This window comes from Canis lupus, chromosome 12 (genome assembly GCF_011100685.1).
Source record: "Canis lupus familiaris isolate Mischka breed German Shepherd chromosome 12, alternate assembly UU_Cfam_GSD_1.0, whole genome shotgun sequence".
Lineage (NCBI taxonomy): Eukaryota > Metazoa > Chordata > Mammalia > Carnivora > Canidae > Canis > Canis lupus.
In genome coordinates this window covers 14,554,088-14,576,644 of record NC_049233.1, presented here as the reverse complement: position 1 = coordinate 14,576,644, position 22,557 = coordinate 14,554,088, and the positions used below count along the sequence as shown (strand labels likewise).

Sequence of the window (22,557 nt, the reverse complement as noted above, 5' to 3'; positions counted from 1 at the left end):
TACAAGAAAATAGATTCATATCTCTCTTGATAGCATTCCATTTCTTCCTTCAGGATTGCTATTGAGAAGTCTTATGCCAATTTATGCCCACTCCCCTTCCACCTCCATAACATTTGTTTTAAAACTCTCAGTTCTCTGAAACTTTACAGTCGCTAAGATATTCCCCTTGTCATTCAAAGGCCTTTTTATTTGAAAGGTTCATATCTCTTTTTCATTAAAGCCAATTCTCCTAGTTCATTTTAGTTATAACTTCCTTTTGTCCGATTTCTGTTTACCCTCTTCGGCATCCATGTCAGTTGAATGCTGAAACCTCTGACTTGGTTGATTTTTTGTCTCCTTTAATATTTTCCAACTCTGTGGCCGTTAGACCACTCGAGATACTTCATCTTCTGAGCCATAGCTCTTTTAATTTTTTACATGTTAAAAGTCCTATTTTCTAATTTTCCCAAGTTCTTGCTTGTTCATTGCTTTGTAATAATATATTGGTAGTTATTTTAATTTCGTTGAAGTAAAACGTACTCAAAGGTGTACAAAGCGTAAATGCGGCCAATTATCAGAAAGTGAATAAATCCATGTACCTGTCACTTTAGAGGAGAGAGAAAAAATATAACCAGCACTCCAGAAAGATGCTCAGTTCTCTTCCCAATCGTTCCTGTCTCCCTCCCACTGAAGGCAATCCTATCCTGACTTGGAATGCAATAGAATAGCTTCCCCTATTTTAAATTATCTAAATGATCAAATGATATACTTTTTTTTTTAAGATTTCATTTATTTATTTGAGAAAGAGAGAGTGTGTCCTAGCGGAAAGGGGGAAGGAGGGAAAGGAGGGAGAAGCAGATTCCCCGCTGAGCAGGGAGCCCAATGGGAGGCACAGGGCTCCATCTCCGGACTCTCCGATCATGGTCAGAGCCAAAGGCAGATGCCTAGCCAACTGAGCCACCCGGATGTGCCAATATGATACACTTTTATGTTTGTTTGTTTTTCACTCAAGATTATATGAGATTCATCCATGTTCTTGTGTGTATCACTGCTTTATTTTCATTGCTTGATGGAATGACACTATATGAATATACCACAGTCTTATTTATGTATTCTCATTTTTGGAATTTTGGATATTTGGGTCATTTCCAGTTAGATGTTACTATGAATAATGCTGCTATCAGTATTCTTTTACATGTCTTTTGGCATATATATGTACACATTTTTGTTGGATATATTCTTTAAATCTACTAGTTAGGCTAGGCTTTCCCAAAAGCAGAGTCTGAGACACAGGCAACTTTTGCATGAATTGATTACAAGAAATGAGAGTGAAGAACAGGGAGTGAAAGAGATGCAGAAGAGCCTATACAGACATAAGTCAGAGGTTTGGCCACCATCATGATTGATTGTCACTCAATCCTGCAGCATCTTCAAAGAAGACTTATAAATCTCAGAACTGTCTGCCTGAGGAATGCAAGAGGGAAGCAAAACATTTATCCATTAGCTTCCAACCCACCTCCATGCCCCCAAACCCAGCCCCCCGTTAAGGGTGGTTGCATAGGTATTAACTCTACGAACTTCTGGATAGTGCATGTGCAAGTGCCAAATATGACTTCATAGGCACCCAATGCCTTATGTCTGTGCCAGGATGAAATTGGAGGTAAGGAGTGAGCTGAGTGGATTTGAGACACGAGAGATGTCAGATACACCTACATGTGTATGGATCCTTCATTTTAGCCAAGGTCAGCAATTCCGTTCATCTATTTGTCAATCCTTGTGTCAACACCATGCTGACTTAATCATTACAACTTTATGATAGTTCTTGACTTCTGATAGAGTAACTCCTATCGTTTTCTCTTTTTTAAGATATTCTTGGCCCTTTGCACTTTTGCATGAATTTGGGTCAACTTATACAATTCCATAATAAATAAATAAATCTCTGCTGGAATCACTTGGATGCAATGACCAATTTGAGGAGAATTGATGTCTTTACAATGTTGAATCTTTCAACTTATAAACATGATACAGCCTTCTATTTTGATCTTTCTTAAGTCTTCTCGATGCTATAATTTCCTGTGCAAAATTCTTTATGAATTTTGTTAGACTTATGCCAAGATATTTCATGCTTGTTGATACCAGTATGATACCAGTTATAAATTTTCTGATGATATATAGAAATACACTTGACTTTTATATATTGACCATATATATCCAGCAATTTTGGTAAGCTTCTAGTTTGTCTGATTCCTTTGGCTTTCCTCTGCATGTAATCATGTCATCTGTGGATATGACAGTTTTAACATTTTTTTAATTATTATACGATTCATTTTTCTTGCTTATTGAATTGCTGGCACCCCCAGTGCAATGTTAAATGAAAGTGATCAAATAAAAATTAAAAAAAAAAAAGAAATTAAAAAAAAGATGGGATCCCTGGGTGGCGCAGCGGTTTGGCACCTACCTTTGGCCCAGGGTGCGATCCTGGAGACCCGGGATCGAATCCCACGTTGGGCTCCAGGTGCATGGAGCCTGCTTCTCCCTCTGCCTATGTCTCTGCCTCTCTCTCTCTCTCTCTCTCTCTGTGTGACTATCATAAATAAATAAAAAATTTAAAAAAAAGAAATTAAAAAAGAAAGTGATCATAGTAGACAGCGTTGCCTTGTTCCTGACTTTAGGTGAAAAACATTATTTCATCTTTCAGTATTTTAGCTGTATGTTCACAATATTGTGATATTATATTATGATTCAGTAGGATAGTTTCTGGAGGCTTATGGCATACATATTGGTTTGAAGTTCTCTTCTCTTCCAGATTTGGTGAGGTGGGTTTTTTTTTTTAAATAATAAATAGGTGTTGAATTTTGGTAAATGCTTTTCCACATTTATTAACATGAATTTGTTTTCCTTTTTTTCTTATTAATGCAAAGGATAAAACTGATTTTCAAATATCAAACTAAGGTTGCACTTCTGAGATTAATTCCACTTGTTTATGTGTATTTTCCTTTTGAAATGCTGCTAAACTCAATTAGGTATTTAGTTAAAGAATTTTTGTTCATAGAGAATTTTTTCCATAGTTTTAAGATCTTTGTCAGATTTTGGTACCAGTGTTATACTGGCCTCATAAAACCAGTTTGGATATGTTCCTTTCTTCTTTTTAAGACTTTGGGTAAAATCATTTCCTCCTTAAATGTGTGATACAATTAATCAGTGAAACCTGATTGCAAGTTGCAAGTTTTCTCTGTGGGGATGTTTTTGATAACAACTTATTTTTTGTGATAGATGTAAAATAAGGCTATTTAGATTTTTTTTTTTTTTAGATTTTATTTATTTATTCATGAGAAACAGAGAGAAAGGTAGAGACACAGGCAGAGGGAGAAGCAGGCTCCATGCAGGGAGCCCAATGTGGGACTCGATCCCGGGGCTCCAGGATCATGCCCTGGGCCGAAGGCAGTGCGAAACTGCTGAGCTACCCAGGCTGCCCTAGATTTTCTATTTGATTTTGTATCAGTTTTGCTTAAGTTGTATTTTTCAAGGAATTTATTTTATCTAAATTGTCAAAGTTATTGGCATAATATTCCCTTGGTATTCTTTTGATATATGTAGGATCTGTAAGTGATGGCCCCTCTTTTATTACTGATCTTGCCAATTTGTGCTATCTCCCTTTTTTTCCTAAGTTAATCTTGTTAGGGGCTTATCAATTTTATTAAACACAATACCAAAATGTGACTTTATTAATTTTGTCTTTCCTATTTCATTGATTCTATATTATTTCCTTTCTTCCACTCACTTTGGATTATTTTCATCTTACTAGCTTTCTAAAGTGGAAGCTGAAATCATTGATATTGAATCTTTTCTCAAAGACAAGCATTCAAGGTTATAAATTTCCATCTAAATACAACATTAGCTGCATTCTACAGAATTTGGTATGCCATTTTAGAAGTGTATTGTTTAACGGATAAATATTCAGGGCTTCTCTGGATCCGTTATTGAATCAATTTTAATTCCATTGTGGTCAGAAAACATACTCTGTGAGATGTTTGCATGGTATATATAATTTTCTGTCCTTTTACTTTCAACCTGCCTTTGTATTTAAAGGGCAGACTACAAATAGCTGGCTCGTTTTTTCATCCAATCTGACAATCTTTGCCATTTAATTGGATGTTGCCTATTTACCTTTAGCTTGCAGATATGGATGATTTTCCATTTTGCTACCCCCCTCCACTATACTATATTGGTCTATAGTTCCACTTTGGGGATGCTACTTTTATCCCTGGTATAGTCATCTCAAAAACCATGGTATCCATGATATCCATAGTATAGTCACCTCAAAAACCCACGTATTTATTTCTAAAACATGTTTTATGAGGCAAATGTAACACTGATAATCAAACCTAATAAAGAGACACTAAAAAGGATTATCAAATTTTGGGTCTGGGCTTTTTCTGTATAATAGTTTATAATTTGTCCAATCTCTAATTAGAAATTGATCATTTCCTTTCTCTACTGAAATAAGTTTTGTTCAACTTTTTCCTGGGAAATTACCCATTTGATCTGTATTTTCAAACTTATTTGTGCCAAATAGTATAAAGTAGGTTATTAAGTGTTCTGCTCTTTTTCACATCGTGTTTTCTCTCCTTCTACACCTCCACCCCTCTTTTGATTATGTTGGCTTCCAGAATTTACAGATGCCATCAGGGGCTCCTTTTATATATTTCCCTGTTCTGATTCCTAGCCTCTTGATCCTTCACTTTTTTGGTAATTTCTCAATGCTTTAGGACAGATGTTTCATACTTTGTCCAGATTTTCTAGTCCTCGGCAAGAGCGCTGGTTTGAGTAATATGCTCCACCATTTTACTGGAAACAGAACTTTTACTATTTAGAAAAAAAAGGTTTCACAAAAATTTTGTGTGTCTCTCCTCAATAGAAAATTCGAACAATGTTTAAGTCTGTAATAGTCTGGGTCTTGCCAGTAGGAACAATCTTCTAAAACGTTTGTATAGTGCGGTTGTTTGGATTTGCTTTGGGGTTTCTTTTGATCCTTTCCACCACCCCCACCTATGAAAGTGAAGTAAGCAAGGCAGAGAGGAAAAACATGCTGATAGGGTCCCTGACAATTCATTGTATTAACATGCGAGGGCAGTCTGCACGGGAGGCCTCTGTAAACCATCATTCTAGGGCTGGAGGAGCTCACCAGATTGTTTATTTATTTATTTTTATTTTTTTATTTTTCAGATTGTTTATTGATGGTGAAATTCAGGTTTCTGCAGTCAAGGGGTAGAAGTTAAGTGGAAAAGTAGGCAGCTTGCCCGACAGTTTAGCTTGATTTTTGGGTAAGACTGCTTTTGCCAGTAATGCGGCCGTGAGACATGAGTCACAGGACTGAGCAGTTTCAACACCAGTCACCACCTGCACACGTTAGGATACAGAACTGTATTATACTATGATGATCAGCATGTTTGTGGGTTTTTTTTTTTTTTTGCCTTAATATCTACTTCTTGAAAAATGTTAACTAAACCATTCAAGGAAAAAAGAAAATGTTTACAGAACAATGAAAAATGAAAATCCAAAGGGTTTATGCCAAAAAGCAAACCGGTCTTCTGCAGCCTAATTCAATTGGACCCAACAGGCTCATTTAGATTCACATGCTCCCTCAGTGTGTGTGCTGGGGAAGGGAGGATTGTAATGGTATCCAAGTACAGGCACCAAGGAAGCAGGGAGGCAGGGGGGAAAAAGAAGCTAGCATCTTAACTTCAGGAAGCACATGGCCTGGCAAATGGTTCTGTATCCCAAGATCTCAGCAGCAAGAGTCTAACCATGAGTAGACAGAAGTAATATGTTGGTATAAAGTTTCACCATTTCTGAGATGCTACAGAACTCTCTTCTAGAGTAAAGAAAGTACCTTTTCTTATTTTCTCCCAGAGTTCCTAGCAGTGTTCATGGAGGAGGAATACAGGAAATGAATTTATCACGCTGAACCACTAGACGAAACTTTGTTCAATCTATACTCAATGAGTATGGCTATTTACAAAACACTTAATCTTGGCTTTCTTTCCAGTGATGTCCTCATGCTAAAATACGTATTGATACATTATCTTTAAAATTTGGTTAAATGTTTTATAGTTGATCTTGGTTTTAAAATAATCTGTAGGGATCCCTGGGTGGCGCAGCGGTTTGGCGCCTGTCTTTGGCCCAGGGCGCGATCCTGAAGACCCGGGATCGAATCCCACGTCAGGCTCCCGGTGCATGGAGCCTGCTTCTCCCTCTGCCTGTGTCTCTGCCCCTCTCTCTCTCTCTTTGTGACTATCATAATAAATAAAAATTAAAAAAAAAATGTTTTAAAATAATCTGTAATGAATGCCTATATGGATTTTTGCAGTATTACTGGCTCATAACAACATCTATCACAGTATGTGTATTTTGCAGGGTGACAAATTTAAAAAAATCAGTAATATTGCATCCTGTATTTAATAATTATAGTAAAAATGTTTTTGGTAGATTTTATTCACATGTTTTAATCATAAACAAAGTCATTATGAACTCAGACAATATAGTCAAAATATATTTTACTTCAACTTAAGGCACTACAGATTTTTTTTAAAGCATACTCATGTCGTTTTATTTACACACTATTTTAAGAATGACAATAAAAAAAACACACTTTCCATCCCATCTTTGTCCTTCATTTGTAACTTTATGCATTCACAATGAAGTGAAAACCCCTAAGTAAAAGGAATTAAATGCCATCATCCTTAAAGCTTACCAGATATGGATAAGAGAGGGAGACACCCAAGAACAATACAAAAGTATTTTTAATCCTTTAATGTTCCAAGAACTTATATTTAAATTCTTATACCAAGCTTAATGAAAGAACACAAAGTCTATAGTACACAGCATTGAAATAATTTATATTAGAATTCTATTGCTGTTTACAAGAACTTGCACATTAATAACAACAGAACTGTCCATGTAAGTAAATGCAGTTATTCTGAATTCACTCACTAAATTAACAAAAACCACTCAATACATTTTCCTACTGCGTTTGAGTATTACTGTCATAAACAGTTAAATGTTTCCTGTAGCCAAATACTTTCACCCAGAAAAACATGTCAAGATATTAGTCAATTACTTAACAAAATACAGACCAGAACCTTATTGCAAAAGGCTAGCTTACTAGAAAGATTTTCTCAGTGCACTAGAGGAGTCATTGGCTTTAATGGTGATAATTTTTTAAAGATACAAATGAATTAACACAAAGTTCAAAATAATATATAAACATCTCTTTGATTAAATAAATATGGTTTTGTCCCATCAGCATATATACAAAAAAGTTTATAATTTTAATTAAAGTTAGTATTTTGAGAATGGAATGAAAGACAAGAAAATAGGTTAAGTGTCTTGTTCAAAGTGTTAAGACATTGACAGGACATCCCTTCCTATTCCATCCTATATGAAATGCACTCACAGGCTAGATGCTCACTAAAACTCACAGCATTGCAAGGACCAAGCTCTACTGATCTAGTATAAAATATCCTGCAACTATTGTAGATACTTCAAAAAGTGTCTACTGTATTAAATGTGACTGTTGTTTTTCTTTTAAATGGAAATTGAAACAGGAAGAAATTTTTCTATTATTTTGTTCAGAAAAACAACCTCTAGGATAACTTTTACGGAAGGAAAAAAATGAAATAAACGTGGTCAAAAAGCAAAATTAGCGCTATTGGCTTTACTTCATTTATTTATTGTGCTGTTCTTAATAGTCAGCTTATGACCAATAGCATGAACTACTTATGCAGGCTGTAGAAATGATTCTCAAGAACAACAGATGCTGAATGAATACTATGATCACAAAATTAGCAGAGACCAAATAGGATGAATTATATGTTTGATGACTGGCACCATCGTTCTTGACCACCACAGGTAATCAGCATTTAACTCCGTTGCATATTTACTACAGATTTTTAAAAATCTGTAAAACAGTTACTTAGATTATTTTATATCGTCAAAACTTTAAACATCACACTATTAATTGCTTGTCTCAGGTCCTGATACGGTTCTTGAAGCCAATTTTTGCTTTACTAGATACAATCTAGTCTGCCACAACTCGGTTTCTGCATATTAGCTGATTCAATTAGAAAGTACCACCTAGCAAAGGTAGGATGGTAGTTCTTCAAAACAATTCCTAAAAAAAAAAAAAAAAAAAAAAAAAAAAAAAACAATTCCTTAGCTTTGAACATGTATGTTAAAAAAAAAATCGGAGCAATTATTTCTGTGAACCAAACACTGGAGAAAAAGCAGAGGCAGGACTCAGGCCTACAGAATGTTAACAGTGCTTAAGAGTTTACTCTGCCACTTAACATATGAACAGTGGGAAGGATCAAAAGATACCAGGTTCCATTTTAAATTTAACTACTCTATTGCCTAAAAAGTAAGGCATAAATATCTCAAAGGTAGATAGCAAAATCTCCTCCCCATTCTGACCCAATTGAAGCCAGACTTGTATTTGGTCATGAATTTTTTTTACACCACTTGGATACCTCTGGCTACAACATACAACATGAGGAAGCTAAATAGCTAACAAAAACTAACGAACTTTCTTAAGTTACAACTTTAGCTTGTGAGTCAGAAGAAAGTAAACAAATATGAAGTGCAAATATACTCTTTGCTGAGAGCCACATTCCGTGGGAATGTGGAAGTCAGCCCGCAGACCAGCTGCCTCTGACCACCTTCCGTCAGTCACAGGAAGTCTACACATTCATAAGTGCAAACGCACTTGTGCACACACATACACACATACAAATGACTTACACAAAGGCATTAAGCACAGATTGAGAAAAGCAATTCTATTTTCTTAATTTCTTATCAGCAACAATCTTCAAAAGGTATCTTTTGTGGCTTCAATAGCTTACAAACCTTAACAACGACACAATGGTGAAGACTCAGGCTTTGTATCACATAGTCTTTGTTGTGTTTTTTTATAACAGCTTTTCTTAAAATAATTTCTTCCTATGCTAGATCTGTTCTGCCTGGATAACCAATTTTATTAACCACCACAGAGGTCTTCCTATGTCACAGGTTTACTTGGGATACAAACTCTATTAAAGTCATGAAATATAAAAATATAGAAAACTTTTCCTTCCTGATACACAAAATCCAAAATCCACTAATTGCATAAAGATTTCTGTTGTTTCAGTTACAAATATAAAAATTTATTAGAAAAGCATGCCTACTAAATTTTGGTATATTTTTATTTAAAAATGTGTCATCTTCATAGCAAAAAAAACCAGAGGCAATCATTTTTCTTAAAGTTTCTAGTTAGAGAAATAGTTTATGTTGACTTACTAGAAATTTTTACTATGGTCAGGGTTTTTTGTTAATTAGCTGATACACCAAAACAAAGCACAAGGAAAAACAAAGTAATTCTAGCATGCTTAGTCTAAGTTTTTTGTCTTTCAAGGTATATTTTTCATCCTTAGAACACCATTTTTTGAGTGTATCCTTGGTTTTGTGACTAATCAAAGATATTCCGTATAAACTCCAGCATGTTACTCAATTAAAGGATCATCGTCATCTTCTTGCAGCTGAAGTCGGGAAAATGGACGGGGTACAGACAGTCTATTCTGCATGATTATTATGAGGCATGTTAGTGTGGTTAAGACCAAGAGCGCACCAATAACAATTCCGATGGCTTCTGGGAGATTAATGCACCACTGGTCAACTAACAAACACTTCGTATGACCAAAGGTTCCATTATTGGGATGTGGTTTTAATCCCAGGATGTGGCACATCATTGGATAAATATCCACACTGTTAATTGTGCTTTGTTTGTAGCCTTTGTGAAATGCAGGACCGTGGGCAGCTAGAAATGGATGCATACTAGACAAAGAATTATCATAGCCATGGTCACCTACTGAAAAAAGAACAGAAAGTATGTTAGTTCTTAACAGAAAGACTGATTTTTCTATTACAAAATAACTTGCTTCTAGTGTAAATATATTGATTCTTGCCAGTGTAACTCTCATCCATTAAAATTGTAATTAGTGGGATGCCTGGGTGGCTCAGGGGTTAAGCTGATCCCAGGGTCCTGGGATAGAGCCCCTGCATCGGGTGATCTGTTTAGTGGAAAGTCTGCTTCTCCCTCTCCGAGCTCTGCTCTGACCCTGCCCCTGTTTCTGTTCTTGCTCTCAAATAATTAAATAGAATCTTTAAAAATTCTGATCACTTAAAACAGGTGAGGGTTAGAAATGAAATTTTCTGTGTTTTTCAACTCAGCCATGTCCCCTATTTCACACACACACCCCTTTTCCAAGTGATCATGACCTGAGTCTTTAAAAACTATTTCTTGGGACACTTGGGTACCTGAGCGGTTGAACTTCTACCTTCAGCTCAGGGCCTGATCCCAGGATCAGGGATCAAGTCCCTCATTGGGCTCCCTGCAAGGAGCTTGCTGCTTCCTCCGCCTGTGTCTCTGCCTCTCTCTCTCTCTCTGTGTCTCGCATGAATAAATAAATCTTAAAAAAAAAAAAAACAAAAACAAAAACACAACTATTTCTCAGCCTGATGCACCTTTCAGTGCTAGCCCCACTCATTTCACCCCTCCATTTCCAGCAGTGTGTGCATGCAAAGAGCACTAATGATTGTATAAAAAAAGAGAGAGAGAGAATAAGAGTGGCTGGGTGGAGGGTCCTGAATAACTAGGGAGAACAGAGGCGAGTAAAACCCATGAAGAGGGAAGAAGTGAATCTGCAGCCTACCTACATCAATTGCTCCTGTGATAAGAGGATTATGTAATACACTCCTGGTTTATCGATAATGAATGAATGCCTCAACCTCTGGAAGGCCAGGTGAGAATGTTGTAGAAAGGGTTCTTACACTGAATGCGAAGTCTAACCAGTTCACCTTTAACTCCAAATCGAACTCAGAAAAACATGACAGTCCTAGATAGAACCGCAATACCACATTCTCAGTTTTTAGCTTTATTTTGGCAAATACTGACTTTTAGTGTACACCTGTTGCACTGATAAGCTCCTGCTTTCTTAAGAAGTGCAAATGACTGAGTGGTGAATAAATATATCAGTTTGTGTTATATTATCCTTTAATTTCATGTTTAAAATATTTAAAAAAAGATTTTATTTATTTATTCATGAGAGACACACAGAAAGAGGCAGAGACATAGACAGAGGGAAAAGCAGGCTTCATGCAGAGAGCTGGATATGGGACTCGATCCCGGGACTCCAGGATCACGTCCTGGGCTAAAGGCGGCACTAAACCACTGAGCCACCCAGGGATCCCTTGTTTGAAATATTTCATAATAAAAATAATGAATGTGGGATCCCTGGGTGGCGCAGCGGTTTGGCGACTGCCTTTGGCCCAGGGCGCGATCCTGGAGACCCGGGATCGAATCCCACATCGGGCTCTCGGTGCATGGAGCCTGCTTCTCCCTCTGCCTGTGTCTCTGCCTCTCTCTCTCTCTGTGTGACTATCATAAATAAATAAAAATTAAAAAAAAAAAATTAAAAAAAAAATAATGAATGTGATCAACAGAAGACACTATAGACATATACATACATATGTATATGTAATAGAAAAAAACTCTGTACCTCTGTATGGATAGTTTGTTTTTTCTTTTCTAAGTTTTTCCATGTTTTCTCAGTTTTCAACAGTGAGTACATAAATATAAATAACTTATAAACTCCCTTAACCTTTAGTCTTATATCCTTCTCTGAAGCTTCTGATTTGCTATAGATCAAGGATCTGCACACTGCTCAAGACAGCCCCTGGCCAAAATCAGCCTTCCACCTGCTTCTGTAAACAAAGTTTCATTTCAACACCCCAAATTGGTCTGTTTACAGAATGTCCAGGCTGCTTTCCTACTACAAAGGCAGAATTGAGTGAGAAAGACCAGCTGGCCTATAAAGTCTAACATATTTACTATCTGGCCTTTTACAGAAAAAGTATTCTGACTCTTGCTACAGACTACAAAGCCAGTTTTTAAAAGAAGTATTCAAACCAAATCTAACATATGGATAAATAGCTGGATAAATAAACTTGGGTTCAGGAAAGACCTGTAACTCACCCCTCTATATCTCCTCAGCTGGAGGAGAGATTTTGATACACCTCGTTTGTTTACTGGGTAGATTTCTGTTTGTTCACCTTCTAGTTCTCCTCCAGTGAAACAGCTACAGCGCTCAGGTACTTGGACAATGTTTAACACACACAAACAATTTAAAAAAGCATTTGAACTCAGAGATTCCCCTGGAATCTCTCCCTTTTTACTTTGTTGCTTTACTTCTCTCTCATTTTCTACAAATCAAGAGAACCAACCTTGAAAGTTACTAACAGTAACTGCAGTGTGGGTAAGAAAGTAAAACTACACCTCTGCCCTAAGGCCACCCAGCCTCCTCATCTAGGGGTCAAACTGTGGTTATAAATTTCTATTGAATGAAAACCTGAGAATTACCCAGTCAAAAAGTGAACTGGTTATACACTGTTAATATCTCTAAATTAAAGTACCTTGTTAACAGAACAATGTCACAACCTGTGATTTATCCCCAGAGTACAACAGAAATGTCTGAAATGAATACTTACATTTTGATAATGATTTATTTAACACAATTGTCCAGCCTTCATCAGCAACCAAAATAATAGGCTGAATTCGATCATTATGTTGGTAATGAAATCTGGCAGGAATCTCTTCTTTGAGATAAACGTTCATGTGAGGGTCACAGACTTTCAGTTTGTTATAAACCTCCGTGATATCTGGAAGAAAAAGGAAAACAGTCAAGGAAAAAAAGTCATGATTGGTTGATGAAGAAAAAAAAATTTCTAACTAGAATAACTGGAAATAAATCCTGAACAATGTCATCTATTAAATCATTTTTACTTCTTAAAAAAGCAGTGCAATAATAATTATGTGACATTGTTGGGGAGAGACACACACACACACACACACACACACACACACACACACCCCTCCCTTTATCTTTCCAGGCATTCTAGTATCTCTTTTTTCATTTTGTGATTCTCTCTGGTGGACTTTTATACAAAAGGGGACAATTTTCACGTATAGCTTCCTAAGTAAATAGAAAGTAGTTATATATTACAGCTAATTACTAATTCTAAGATCAATAGATAAATAGCATATCTCACACAAAAATCCAAGATCTTTCTTAAGGATAAAAATCTTCTTTTTCCATTAGGGTGAATAATTAAGAAATGTATCAAAAAGCAAAGAAGTAATCTCTTTGAACATGAACCTTAAGCTAACTGCTTAAAGACTTGTAAATTAAGGGGAAAAACATATAATTCCCACTCTGAGGAAGAATAGATGGTATTGCCCTACAAAAAGCCAGAGTTGTATTCTTTTACAAAACCCTCCCTCCTCATTCAGTTGCTCCCTTCAAATATCCCTCAGCTGAAAGGTTACTTACTTATCTTGGGAAGTAGGGCAGCAACTGGAGTCAAATCTACAAGAGTGTAGCTTGAATTATCAATGCAGAGATCCAAGTTTATCAGTCTCTCCTTTGAGCACTGGGTCATCCCATGATCACTTGTAATGATCACGTTGAGATTTTCCCACAATCCTAGCACCTTGAGTCTGTGGACTAGCTCACCAATGAGATCATCTATTCCTTTCAACACTCTGTACATGTTTTCTTTATCTTCAGGTCCGTATTTGTGGCCACTTGCATCTGGTTCTTCCCAGTAAAGTGTTGCAAAAGTGACCGGTGGGTTCGAATTCATCAGCCACATGGTAATGTTATTTAGTCTCTCCTCAAATGACACTGAAGAGCTATAATTCATAAAATAGGAAGGTGTGGTATTGTGAATGGGTACATCAGTGCCAGGCCACATAGCAGCAGCACTTGATCTGTTTTCCTGAAGCTGGTTGGTCACCCAAATAGGTTCTGCTTCATTCCACCAAAAAGGATCCTTGTCATCAAAGTCAGAAAAACGTTTCTTTGTGCTTGCATCATACATGGAATTAGCCACGATGCCATGGCTTTCTTCATACAAGCCTGTCACAATACTGTAGTGGTTTGGAAATGTTTTTGTGATAAAAACATTTTTAACATGCTCTACCAGGACTCCTTCTTTGATAAAATTCTGGAGATGAGGAAATTCATAGTCCTGTAGATAGTCAGCTCTGAAACCATCAAAGGACACCAGTAGTAACTTGGATGGCAAGCTATGGGAAGAGTTACCTCTATAACCAGTTATAAGTCCAGAAAATAAAAGTATTACTAGTAACTTCATAATGAATGTGTTGAAGGAAAGCAATCAGGGTTCCTAAAATATAAAAACACAGTTCATAAGTGGTAGTGCTGTTGTGACCTGGATTAAGTTTCAGAAATTTAGCCACTAGGCAAAGAGAACCACAATTTATTAACTTTCTATATGCTTTCATATCAACTTAAAATCAAATAATGTCATTTACTGAAAGTTAACTGAATAAAGCTAAAATTGGAAAGAAAAACAAAAATTGCCTTTACTTGTCCAATTTCCTATTTATGTATGTCCTACCCCGGCCTTCACACTCTGCAGGGGGTATGGGCCATTCTTATACTCCACAGAAATACTCCCGTTTGGTTGTCTTGCTTGTCTGTAGTAGCAGAAATTATTCTAAAGACCTAATAAGGTCAGGGGCGCCTGGCTGGCTCAGTCAGGGTAGCCAGGGACTCTTGTTCTTGGGGTGTAAGTTCACACCCCGTGTTAGGTATAGAGATTACTTAAAAATAAAATCTTTCAAAAAACTTAGTAAGAACGGACGAAAAAAGAAAAATGATCCTTTTGCACAAAACAGAAATAATACCAAGTCTTTAGAGGCTCCAGAGAGGGAGATTATGTTTCTAGTTTAGTAACTGGTAACCTCTGTTCCTTTTAAGCCACAGAAATAGGTAGAAATTCTACCATACGGGCTCACTGCCAGTTCCTGCTGAAGATATTGGCATTAAAAAAGGGCAAAGAGGGCAGCCCGGGTGGCTCAGCAGTTTAGTGCCTGCCTTCAGCCCAGGTGTGATCCTGGAGTCCCGGGATCAAGTCCCACATCGGGCTCCTTGCATGGAGCCTGCTTCTCCCTCTATGTCTCTGCCTCTTTCTCTGTGTGTCTCTCATGAATAAATAAATAAAATCCTTAAAAAGGGGGGGGGGGACAAAGAAAGAAATATTATATGAGGAAAAAGACTCCACTTGTCTATACATTCCCAGTATTTACATAAGGTTAACAAACTGACAAAGCCTATAGGGACCTGACTGCCACAGTGACTTCTGAAGAAATCCAAGAGCTGTTGAGATGAACTTCACCAAATCCCTTAAACTTCCTTTTTACTATCAAGGATATAAGTATCTGCCTAATACCCGAGGCTCGCAGCTCTCTCTGCTTATTTACTTAGATAATCCACTGTTTATAAAAACAAGTTTCCCATAATAAATCTCCCTGCCTTCAGTCTCTATCATCTTTGGTCCTTCAGAAAACAGCACAGGGGACTTAGATAGGACAGGGTATCTCTTTCATAGTAATAGGAGAGAAGCAGCTAAGGCTGGGTAAGCTAACAAGTCTGAGGGTTGGGGCTGAAGGGAGCCTTATTCTCTTGCTACAAAAGGTAGGGGCAACTACTCAGAGGAAGTAGGATGGCAAAAGGTTCGAGGGTTTGAGAAACAGAGAATGTCTGAAATGGCCAACAGGGAGGATGGGAGAGTACAGGGCAACAGGAGGACTGGTGGTCGAGGCTGACAGCGGGGGTCATGAGTTTTTAGTGACACTGTTGACAGGTTTTTCTCTAGCTACTCAGGGGCCCTGGCACAGGCCTGAACAATACCGGCAGCTGATGCTGCCTGTACTTAAGACTCTGCCAGAAACTGAAGTATAACGAAGAAAGTTGAAGATCCTGACTTAGGAGCGGTTAAAATCTGAACTGCAGCATCTACGCTGAAACGGATATAGATGCGTGAAGGAGAAGGCTTCTGGACTACAGGTTCTGAGGGAAGCTGCAGGGATGTGAGGCTGTAGTCAGAAAGAGGAGAGTGAATTCCGTATTTCAGAGTAAGAAGACCCAAGGTTTGGCCGCAGGTGTGTGCACCTGGAGGTCCTGGGGAGAGGCAGCGACGTGCTGACATGATGATTAAGTTCATGAGCCATTTATTGTGTGTTCTTTCTCCCAACTAAACCGCAATTACTTGAAGGCAAAGACTTTTCCTTCAAACATACCAGCTAGGTGATCTGTGTGTGTACGCATTCAAACATTTGTTGACTGAAGCTGTGACCGTCTCAGAACCAGGGACTTAAAATTGTGAAGACCAAAGGCACAGGATCTTGTCTGGGAAGGACTCTGGGTCCGTAAAGTCTACGATTTTCACCTGAGATGGGCTGCCTTCTGCCTGTCGGGTATGGATCATCTGTTGCTAGTGCCATCCATGAAACCAAAAATAGTACGAATAACAAAATCAAATCACCTCTCCAAAGAGAAGGGTAACGAACAATCATGTTTGGTATAGGAGACACACTGTACAGACACAGCCTCAGCCACAGCTCAGTAATAACAACTCTTAAGAATTGAGAGAATGGCATTTCTCTTTTCATTCATTATTTGGTGTCCCCAACCTAGTGCTCATGCACAACTCACCCCCTCCCTCAGACAGTCAGTACAAGTTCAGTCACACACCAATATCATGCAGGCTGCTGCCCTAGGTTCCAGCAACCTGAGAACTTGTGTGGAGGTCATGCTGGTCTCCATGAAAGCTTGGATTGAGCAGATTCCCTGTTTTCTCTGAGAATAGATACTTTCCCATACATAAATATTTGTTTCCAGTAGGAGTTGGAAGAGCAAATAGGTTGTACAGTATCTTAAAGATGCTCATAAATCAATTAAAAAAAAAAACTGTCTTTATTTACTGCCCTGGCTCTTTCCCTCAGTAACCAGTTTACATACCACACCAAGTCCACCGAACAAACTATTCTGCTGGCAAGTCAAGTTCTGATATATGTCAAACTGCATGCATTCTCTGCACCTCCAAGTCTTTTTCTTTTCCTTAGTTCCCCATCCTTTAAAACAGCTTCCTCATTCTCTCAACAGAACTGCTCTGAGTAAACCATAGGTGCCAGCCTAGTGTTGATTCTATTCACATACCATCTACTACAGCAGAGTAGACCTAAAATTCAGAGGGGACTTCTTACAAGTGCAGCTGCCCAGTCTTTACACCTAGGAAAGTCCAATTCAGTCAGGCCAGTGTAGAAGCCAGGAACGTGCATTCTCAACAGCTACCCATTCTTTTCCATCTTTAGTGTGGCGTACCTCTTAAAGCCCATATTACTTCCTGTGGGAGCACTTCTCTCTCTTATGTGACCTTCCTACCTTCTTCACCCTCCCCTTTCTCACCTCACGTCTACTCCCAACTTAATCTTCCTGGGCGTAGCTCTGTTCATAGCACTCCCCTAAAAAAAGTCCAAGGACTTCCCCTGTCTATACAAACACTTCAGCCCGGAAAGAATTCAAGCCCTACAGCATCCAGGCCCAACCCACATGCAAATTACTGTGAAACAGTTACAGAAATCATTGCCAACCATACTTTCCTTTCACCATATTTCACCATCCCCATCTTCTTCAAATGTATTACAAAGTCATGTAAACTATAACAGCCATTTTTCTAGGCGACCTAGAGGTGACCTATAATAGCTCTTCAGTGACAGCTGTGCTCCCAAACGTCCTGAAGTTACCTCCTGCACCATGAAGTCTTGCCTAAACACTCTTTTAGGTTATTTTTTTTTAATCACTCAATACATATCTAATATAATGAAGACTATACAACAAAAATGTATGTATGTGCCATGTATCAGGGAATATGGGCTTTATACTTTTCAAATCTATAATACAATAGGGGCATAAATAATCAAAGTAATGAATCAGGCTGTCATCCTGAAAGAACAAAGACAAGGGTGAATGAACTCTGTTCTATAATACCAAAACTTCTTTGTAATGCTGTGCTTGAGAGCCATACATCCTAAAGTTGTTTTTAACACTAAGCCCTTTGATGAATTACTACAACTGGAATATTATAGTATGTCCAAACCTTCTTCAACAGAGTCATCTCTAAGAACAGAGAGGTATCAAAGCAATTCAACAAATGATGCCTGGACAGCTGGATATCCATTATGCTAGAGAATGAATCTGGAACCCTCATCTTATCCTATACACCAAAATTAACCATAAATGGTTCATGGACCAAAATTTAGAGCTAAAACTATAAAACTCTTAAAAGAAAATACAGAAGTATATCTTCATGACCTTGAGTTAGGCAAAACCTTCTTAGGTACAACACCAAAAGAACAAGTGATAAATAAATAAATAAATAAATAAATAAATAAGACTTGACTTTTGTGCTCTAAGGAATACCATGAAGAGAAAAGACAACCCACAGAATGGGAGAAAATATTTGCAAATCATCTCTAAGTGATCTGTACTTAGAATATGTAAATATTATAACTTAAAAATAAAGTCAAATAATCCAATTAAAAAATGAGCAAAGGATCTCAAAGATATTTTTCCAAAGATATACAGGTGGCAAATAAGCACATGAAATGATGTTCAACATCATTAGTCATCAGGGAAATGCAAATCAAAACCACAATGAAATAGCATTTCAGACCCACTAGGATGGAGAGAATCAAAAAGACACAGAACAAGAGTTAGTAAGGATACAAAGAAACTGGAACTTTTATACAGTGCTGGTGAGAACATAAAGTGAGAGAGCCACCTGGAAAACACTGTGGCAGTTCTTTAACCAGAGTCACCATATTATCCAGTATACGCCCTAAAGAAATTAAAACAGATGCTCACACTAAAACATAAATGTTCACAACAGCATTATCTTTAATGGCCAAGAAGTGGAAACAACTCAAATAGGCCATCAGGTGATGATAAATGGATACATAACTTTTTTTTAAGATTTTATTTATTTATTCATGAGCGACAGAGAGAGAGAGAGAGAGAGAGAGAGAGGCAGAGACACAGACAGAGGGAGAAGCAGGTTCCCTGCAAGGAGCCTGATGTGGGACTTGATCCTGGATCCCGGGATCACTCCCTGAGCCGGAGGCAGATGTCCAACTGCTAAGCCAATCGGGCGTCCTGATAAATGGATAATAAAATGTGGTCTATCCATACCATGAAATATTATTTGACAATAAAAAGGAAGGAAGTGCTAACATACACTACAAGTGGATAAACCTTGACACACTAAGGGAAAGAAGGCAATCATAAAAGATCTCTTAATATATGACTCTTTAGATGAAATGCCTAAGTCAGGCAAATCTATTAGAGATGGAAGTACATTGATAGTGTTTGTGGCAAGGGGTTGGGGAGAAATGGGGAGTAAATTACAATGGTATGAGGTGTCTTTTTGAGGTGATGACATGTTCTCATATTGACTGTGGTGATGATCCCACGACTCCATTAAACTGTACACTTCAAATAAAGTGGATAGTGTGTGAATTATATCTCAATAAAACTATTATATTAACAACAAAAAAAGAGGGAATGAAATTGTAATCCTTTTTAAAAAGCATCTGAAATGCCCTGCCAAAAAACAGTAAACATCTTTGTGGTCTCATTTTATGCCTCAAATTATGTGAAATTTGTACTCCATAACAGACTTGGGTTTTTTAACATGAAAATGTTTTATAACACCTTCCAAATGCAAAAACAACAGCAAAATAAAAACCTTTGTCTGACCTCTCTCAAAATACATATAAAATCCTTCTTCCCTAAATCTTGAAGGAAAAAAAAAATGATGCTCAAAGTACATGTGCTATTTATTCTGGGGTTCAGGAATACATTAGCACACTGTTAGGATCCTTGTCCCCAGGCTTAGAAGCAGAGAGGAAAGATTGGGGCAGCCCCAGATGGTTCAGCGGCTTAGCGCCGCCTTCAGCCCAGGGTGTGATCCTGGGGTCCCAGGATCGAGTCTCATGTCGGGCTCTCTGCATGGAGACTGCTTCTCCCTCTGCCTGTGTCTCTGCCTCTCTCTCTCTCTCTCCCTTTGTGTCTCTCACGGATAAATAAATAAAATCTTAAAAAAAAAAAAAGAAAGATTATAGGCTCTGAAATCAGAATGATCCTGTAACTTGAGCTCACATTTACTAGATGCACAACTGTGAGCAAATCTAACTTCCCCAGACTCAGTTTTGGCGTTTGTGAAATGGGGAGGCATATTCTGTTCTAGAACAGGCCCTCAAATTTAGTTTCTTTTTATCCATTCTAGTTACAAAGCCATTAGGTTAGGAAAAAGTCTGTACTGCCACAGGCAGAATAATACAACTGTGCAACCCTAAAATAATTAGAAGTAATTTAGCTCAATGCTTTTTTTCTTACTTGTGATAGAGCCGAAGTCCGGTGACTGGCCAAGCTCAGAGAGCAATTTAGTAGCTTTACTATGCACTTACTAATTCATGCCCTCAACAAGTCTACAAGTCTAGTGACACCAAGCTAACAAGACTAGTCATAAATTCCAAATGATTACCAGGACTTTTCCTGCCAGAACGTGTTCATCAGCAGTGCCTCTATCTAGGTCTACTGCATTTTCATTCTAACAGCAGGTGTTAATCTATAAACAAAATGCCAGTGGAACGTTCTCAAGTAGTTTTCAAGGGATCAAAATCACTGTTAGATCACTAAACTTTGAGAAAAACTCTGTAATTAAAAAAAAAAAAATAGTGGAGGGAAGAAAAAAAAAAAAAAGCAGACTCATCTGGACTATACCCAAACATCCCAACAGTAACTAGAACTAGTAGGTAGTCATCTTTAGTTCAGGAGGTGAAATGTGCTGGATCTCCCGTGGGATGACTTTTTTACCTGGATGGAATGCATGTCAGGCAATCCCTACCGGCATTCTCAGCCCAAGTTAAGTGGTGAGAATAGAGCGGTTACAGGAAATGGTGAAAGACACTGTCAGCATCAGCTTTATAATACGAAAGCCCTATTCTAAAGACTTTTTATACTGCTTTAAAATAAAATAGCATTGTCTATGGACATGGGAAACTTTGGTGGTTCCCTCTAGGTTATTATTTTCTTAGCGTTCTAAGGAAAAAAAAAAAAAAAACAAACTACCCTCTGCAGGACTTTCTCAATCTTAAAAATTCTAGGATTCTAAATAATTCTGCCATTTTCAGGGCACACAAAATTCTCTAGTATCTCCAGAACAGCTACACTTCCTTCCTACGGAGTAAAATAATCCGTCACGGTGCTTGTGTCGTCACCGACATTTCTCCCAAGTTCTATTCAGTAGCTAATCTAAACTACAGAAAATATCTCCTCTTTGCTTGCAAATGAGCTTCACTGCCTTGAAAGGGCCTGGAACGGCTTGGGGGCGAGCGGGGCGGGCAGTTTTATTTTTTTTTCTTCCCTCCACTTTTTTTTTTGGGGGGGGGGGTGGCGGAAACAAAAGAAAACCGTAACATTCACCAACGGAGCATCTGCCTGCCTAGGACACTGGCAAGTTTTCAGGCTGAGGTCCCACCCTGCAGATCACCTGGTGGATGGGCAACGGCAACCGCCCTGCGGGGTCAGACCTGGTCAAGCCTGTCTGCAGCCGTACCGTGTGCGACGTTACCTGTCTGAGCCTCAGTTTCCGCATCTGCAGAATGGGGACACTCTTACCCCACGGGGTAGCTACGCCGAGAGGGGCAGCATGTGCTTCGCGCGCTGTCCAGCCAATCAAAAGCACCTAAAGGGTCATCTTCGCTTTCTGGTTTTCTAGGAAATCCGTTCTCCAGTGTGATGACGTAATGGCCATCAACTCCGATCCAATGCCCCGCCCCCCGCCCCCCGCCCCCCGGGCACCTGCCGACCGCCCCGCACCCCGCCGTCCACCTCGCCCGGCGCAGGGCGCCCCCTCCCGGCGGCCCCGCCCGCGCCCCGGGGCCCGGCTGCTGAGCCCCAGGACCTCGGGCGTCAAAGCCCCGGGCGACCGACCGAGGAGGGGGCGGCACCTCCCTGCGGAAGGCCGGCGCCCCACGCGCACTCACCAGCTGCGGCCGGCGCGGACCTCGGCGCTCGTGGGCCGCGGGGCCAGCCGACCCCAAGGGACACGCGCGAGCCGAGACCTTCCTGCGGCGCCTGCGCAGTAGCGGCCCGCCCGCCCCGCGCCGCGGTTAGCAGCCCCTCCGCCCCGAGGACCGCGCGGCCGGGTGCGCTCTGGGTGTGCGCAGCCGCCCGCCGCCCGGGACCCAGCGCGGCGCGGGGCGGGGGAGGGGGCGGGGCGCAGGCTGAGACGTGGCCTCGGATTGGCTGCCGCAGCCGCGTTAAATGTAACCGCCATGGCGATTGGCTAGAGGCAGGTACCACCTGGCGACAGCTGCCTCGGAGGGTTGCGTGGGACCTGGCGTGGGCTAGAGCCTGTCCTCCAGCACGCCCCTCTCATGTCACCCTGGGCTGGGCGCCCTTCAGGAGACGTGACACCCGGCGACTCCCGGAAAGGCCCCTGGCCGCTGCCAAGCGCAGTCCGCTCCTAAGTAGTGGGCCCCTGGGCACTTCGGCGTCCGCAGGAAAAATAACTGTGGCTGCGTGCACTAGGGTCCAGCACAGGTGTGGAGCCGCG

General features: G+C 39.5%; 1 protein-coding gene across 2 annotated transcripts; it reads right to left on the bottom strand.

The window, feature by feature from the left end:
• Positions 1–8,192: 8,192 nt before the first annotated feature.
• ENPP4 (ectonucleotide pyrophosphatase/phosphodiesterase 4) lies at positions 8,193–22,139 on the bottom strand. 2 transcript variants are annotated; one of them, XM_038554235.1, is made up of 4 exons: positions 21,986–22,139; positions 13,401–14,259; positions 12,559–12,729; positions 8,193–9,880 (listed from the first exon to the last, which is right to left on the bottom strand). In XM_038554235.1, exons 2-4 carry the CDS (start codon positions 14,224–14,226, stop codon positions 9,516–9,518), a joined length of 1,362 nt encoding a protein of 453 aa, XP_038410163.1. In that variant the 5' UTR covers positions 14,227–14,259; positions 21,986–22,139; the 3' UTR covers positions 8,193–9,515. The 2 variants fall into 2 exon arrangements, with proteins under 2 accessions (XP_038410163.1, XP_038410164.1); XM_038554236.1 differs by lacking the exon at positions 21,986–22,139 and adding an exon at positions 21,571–21,712.
• Between the last annotated feature and the right edge of the window lie 418 nt (positions 22,140–22,557).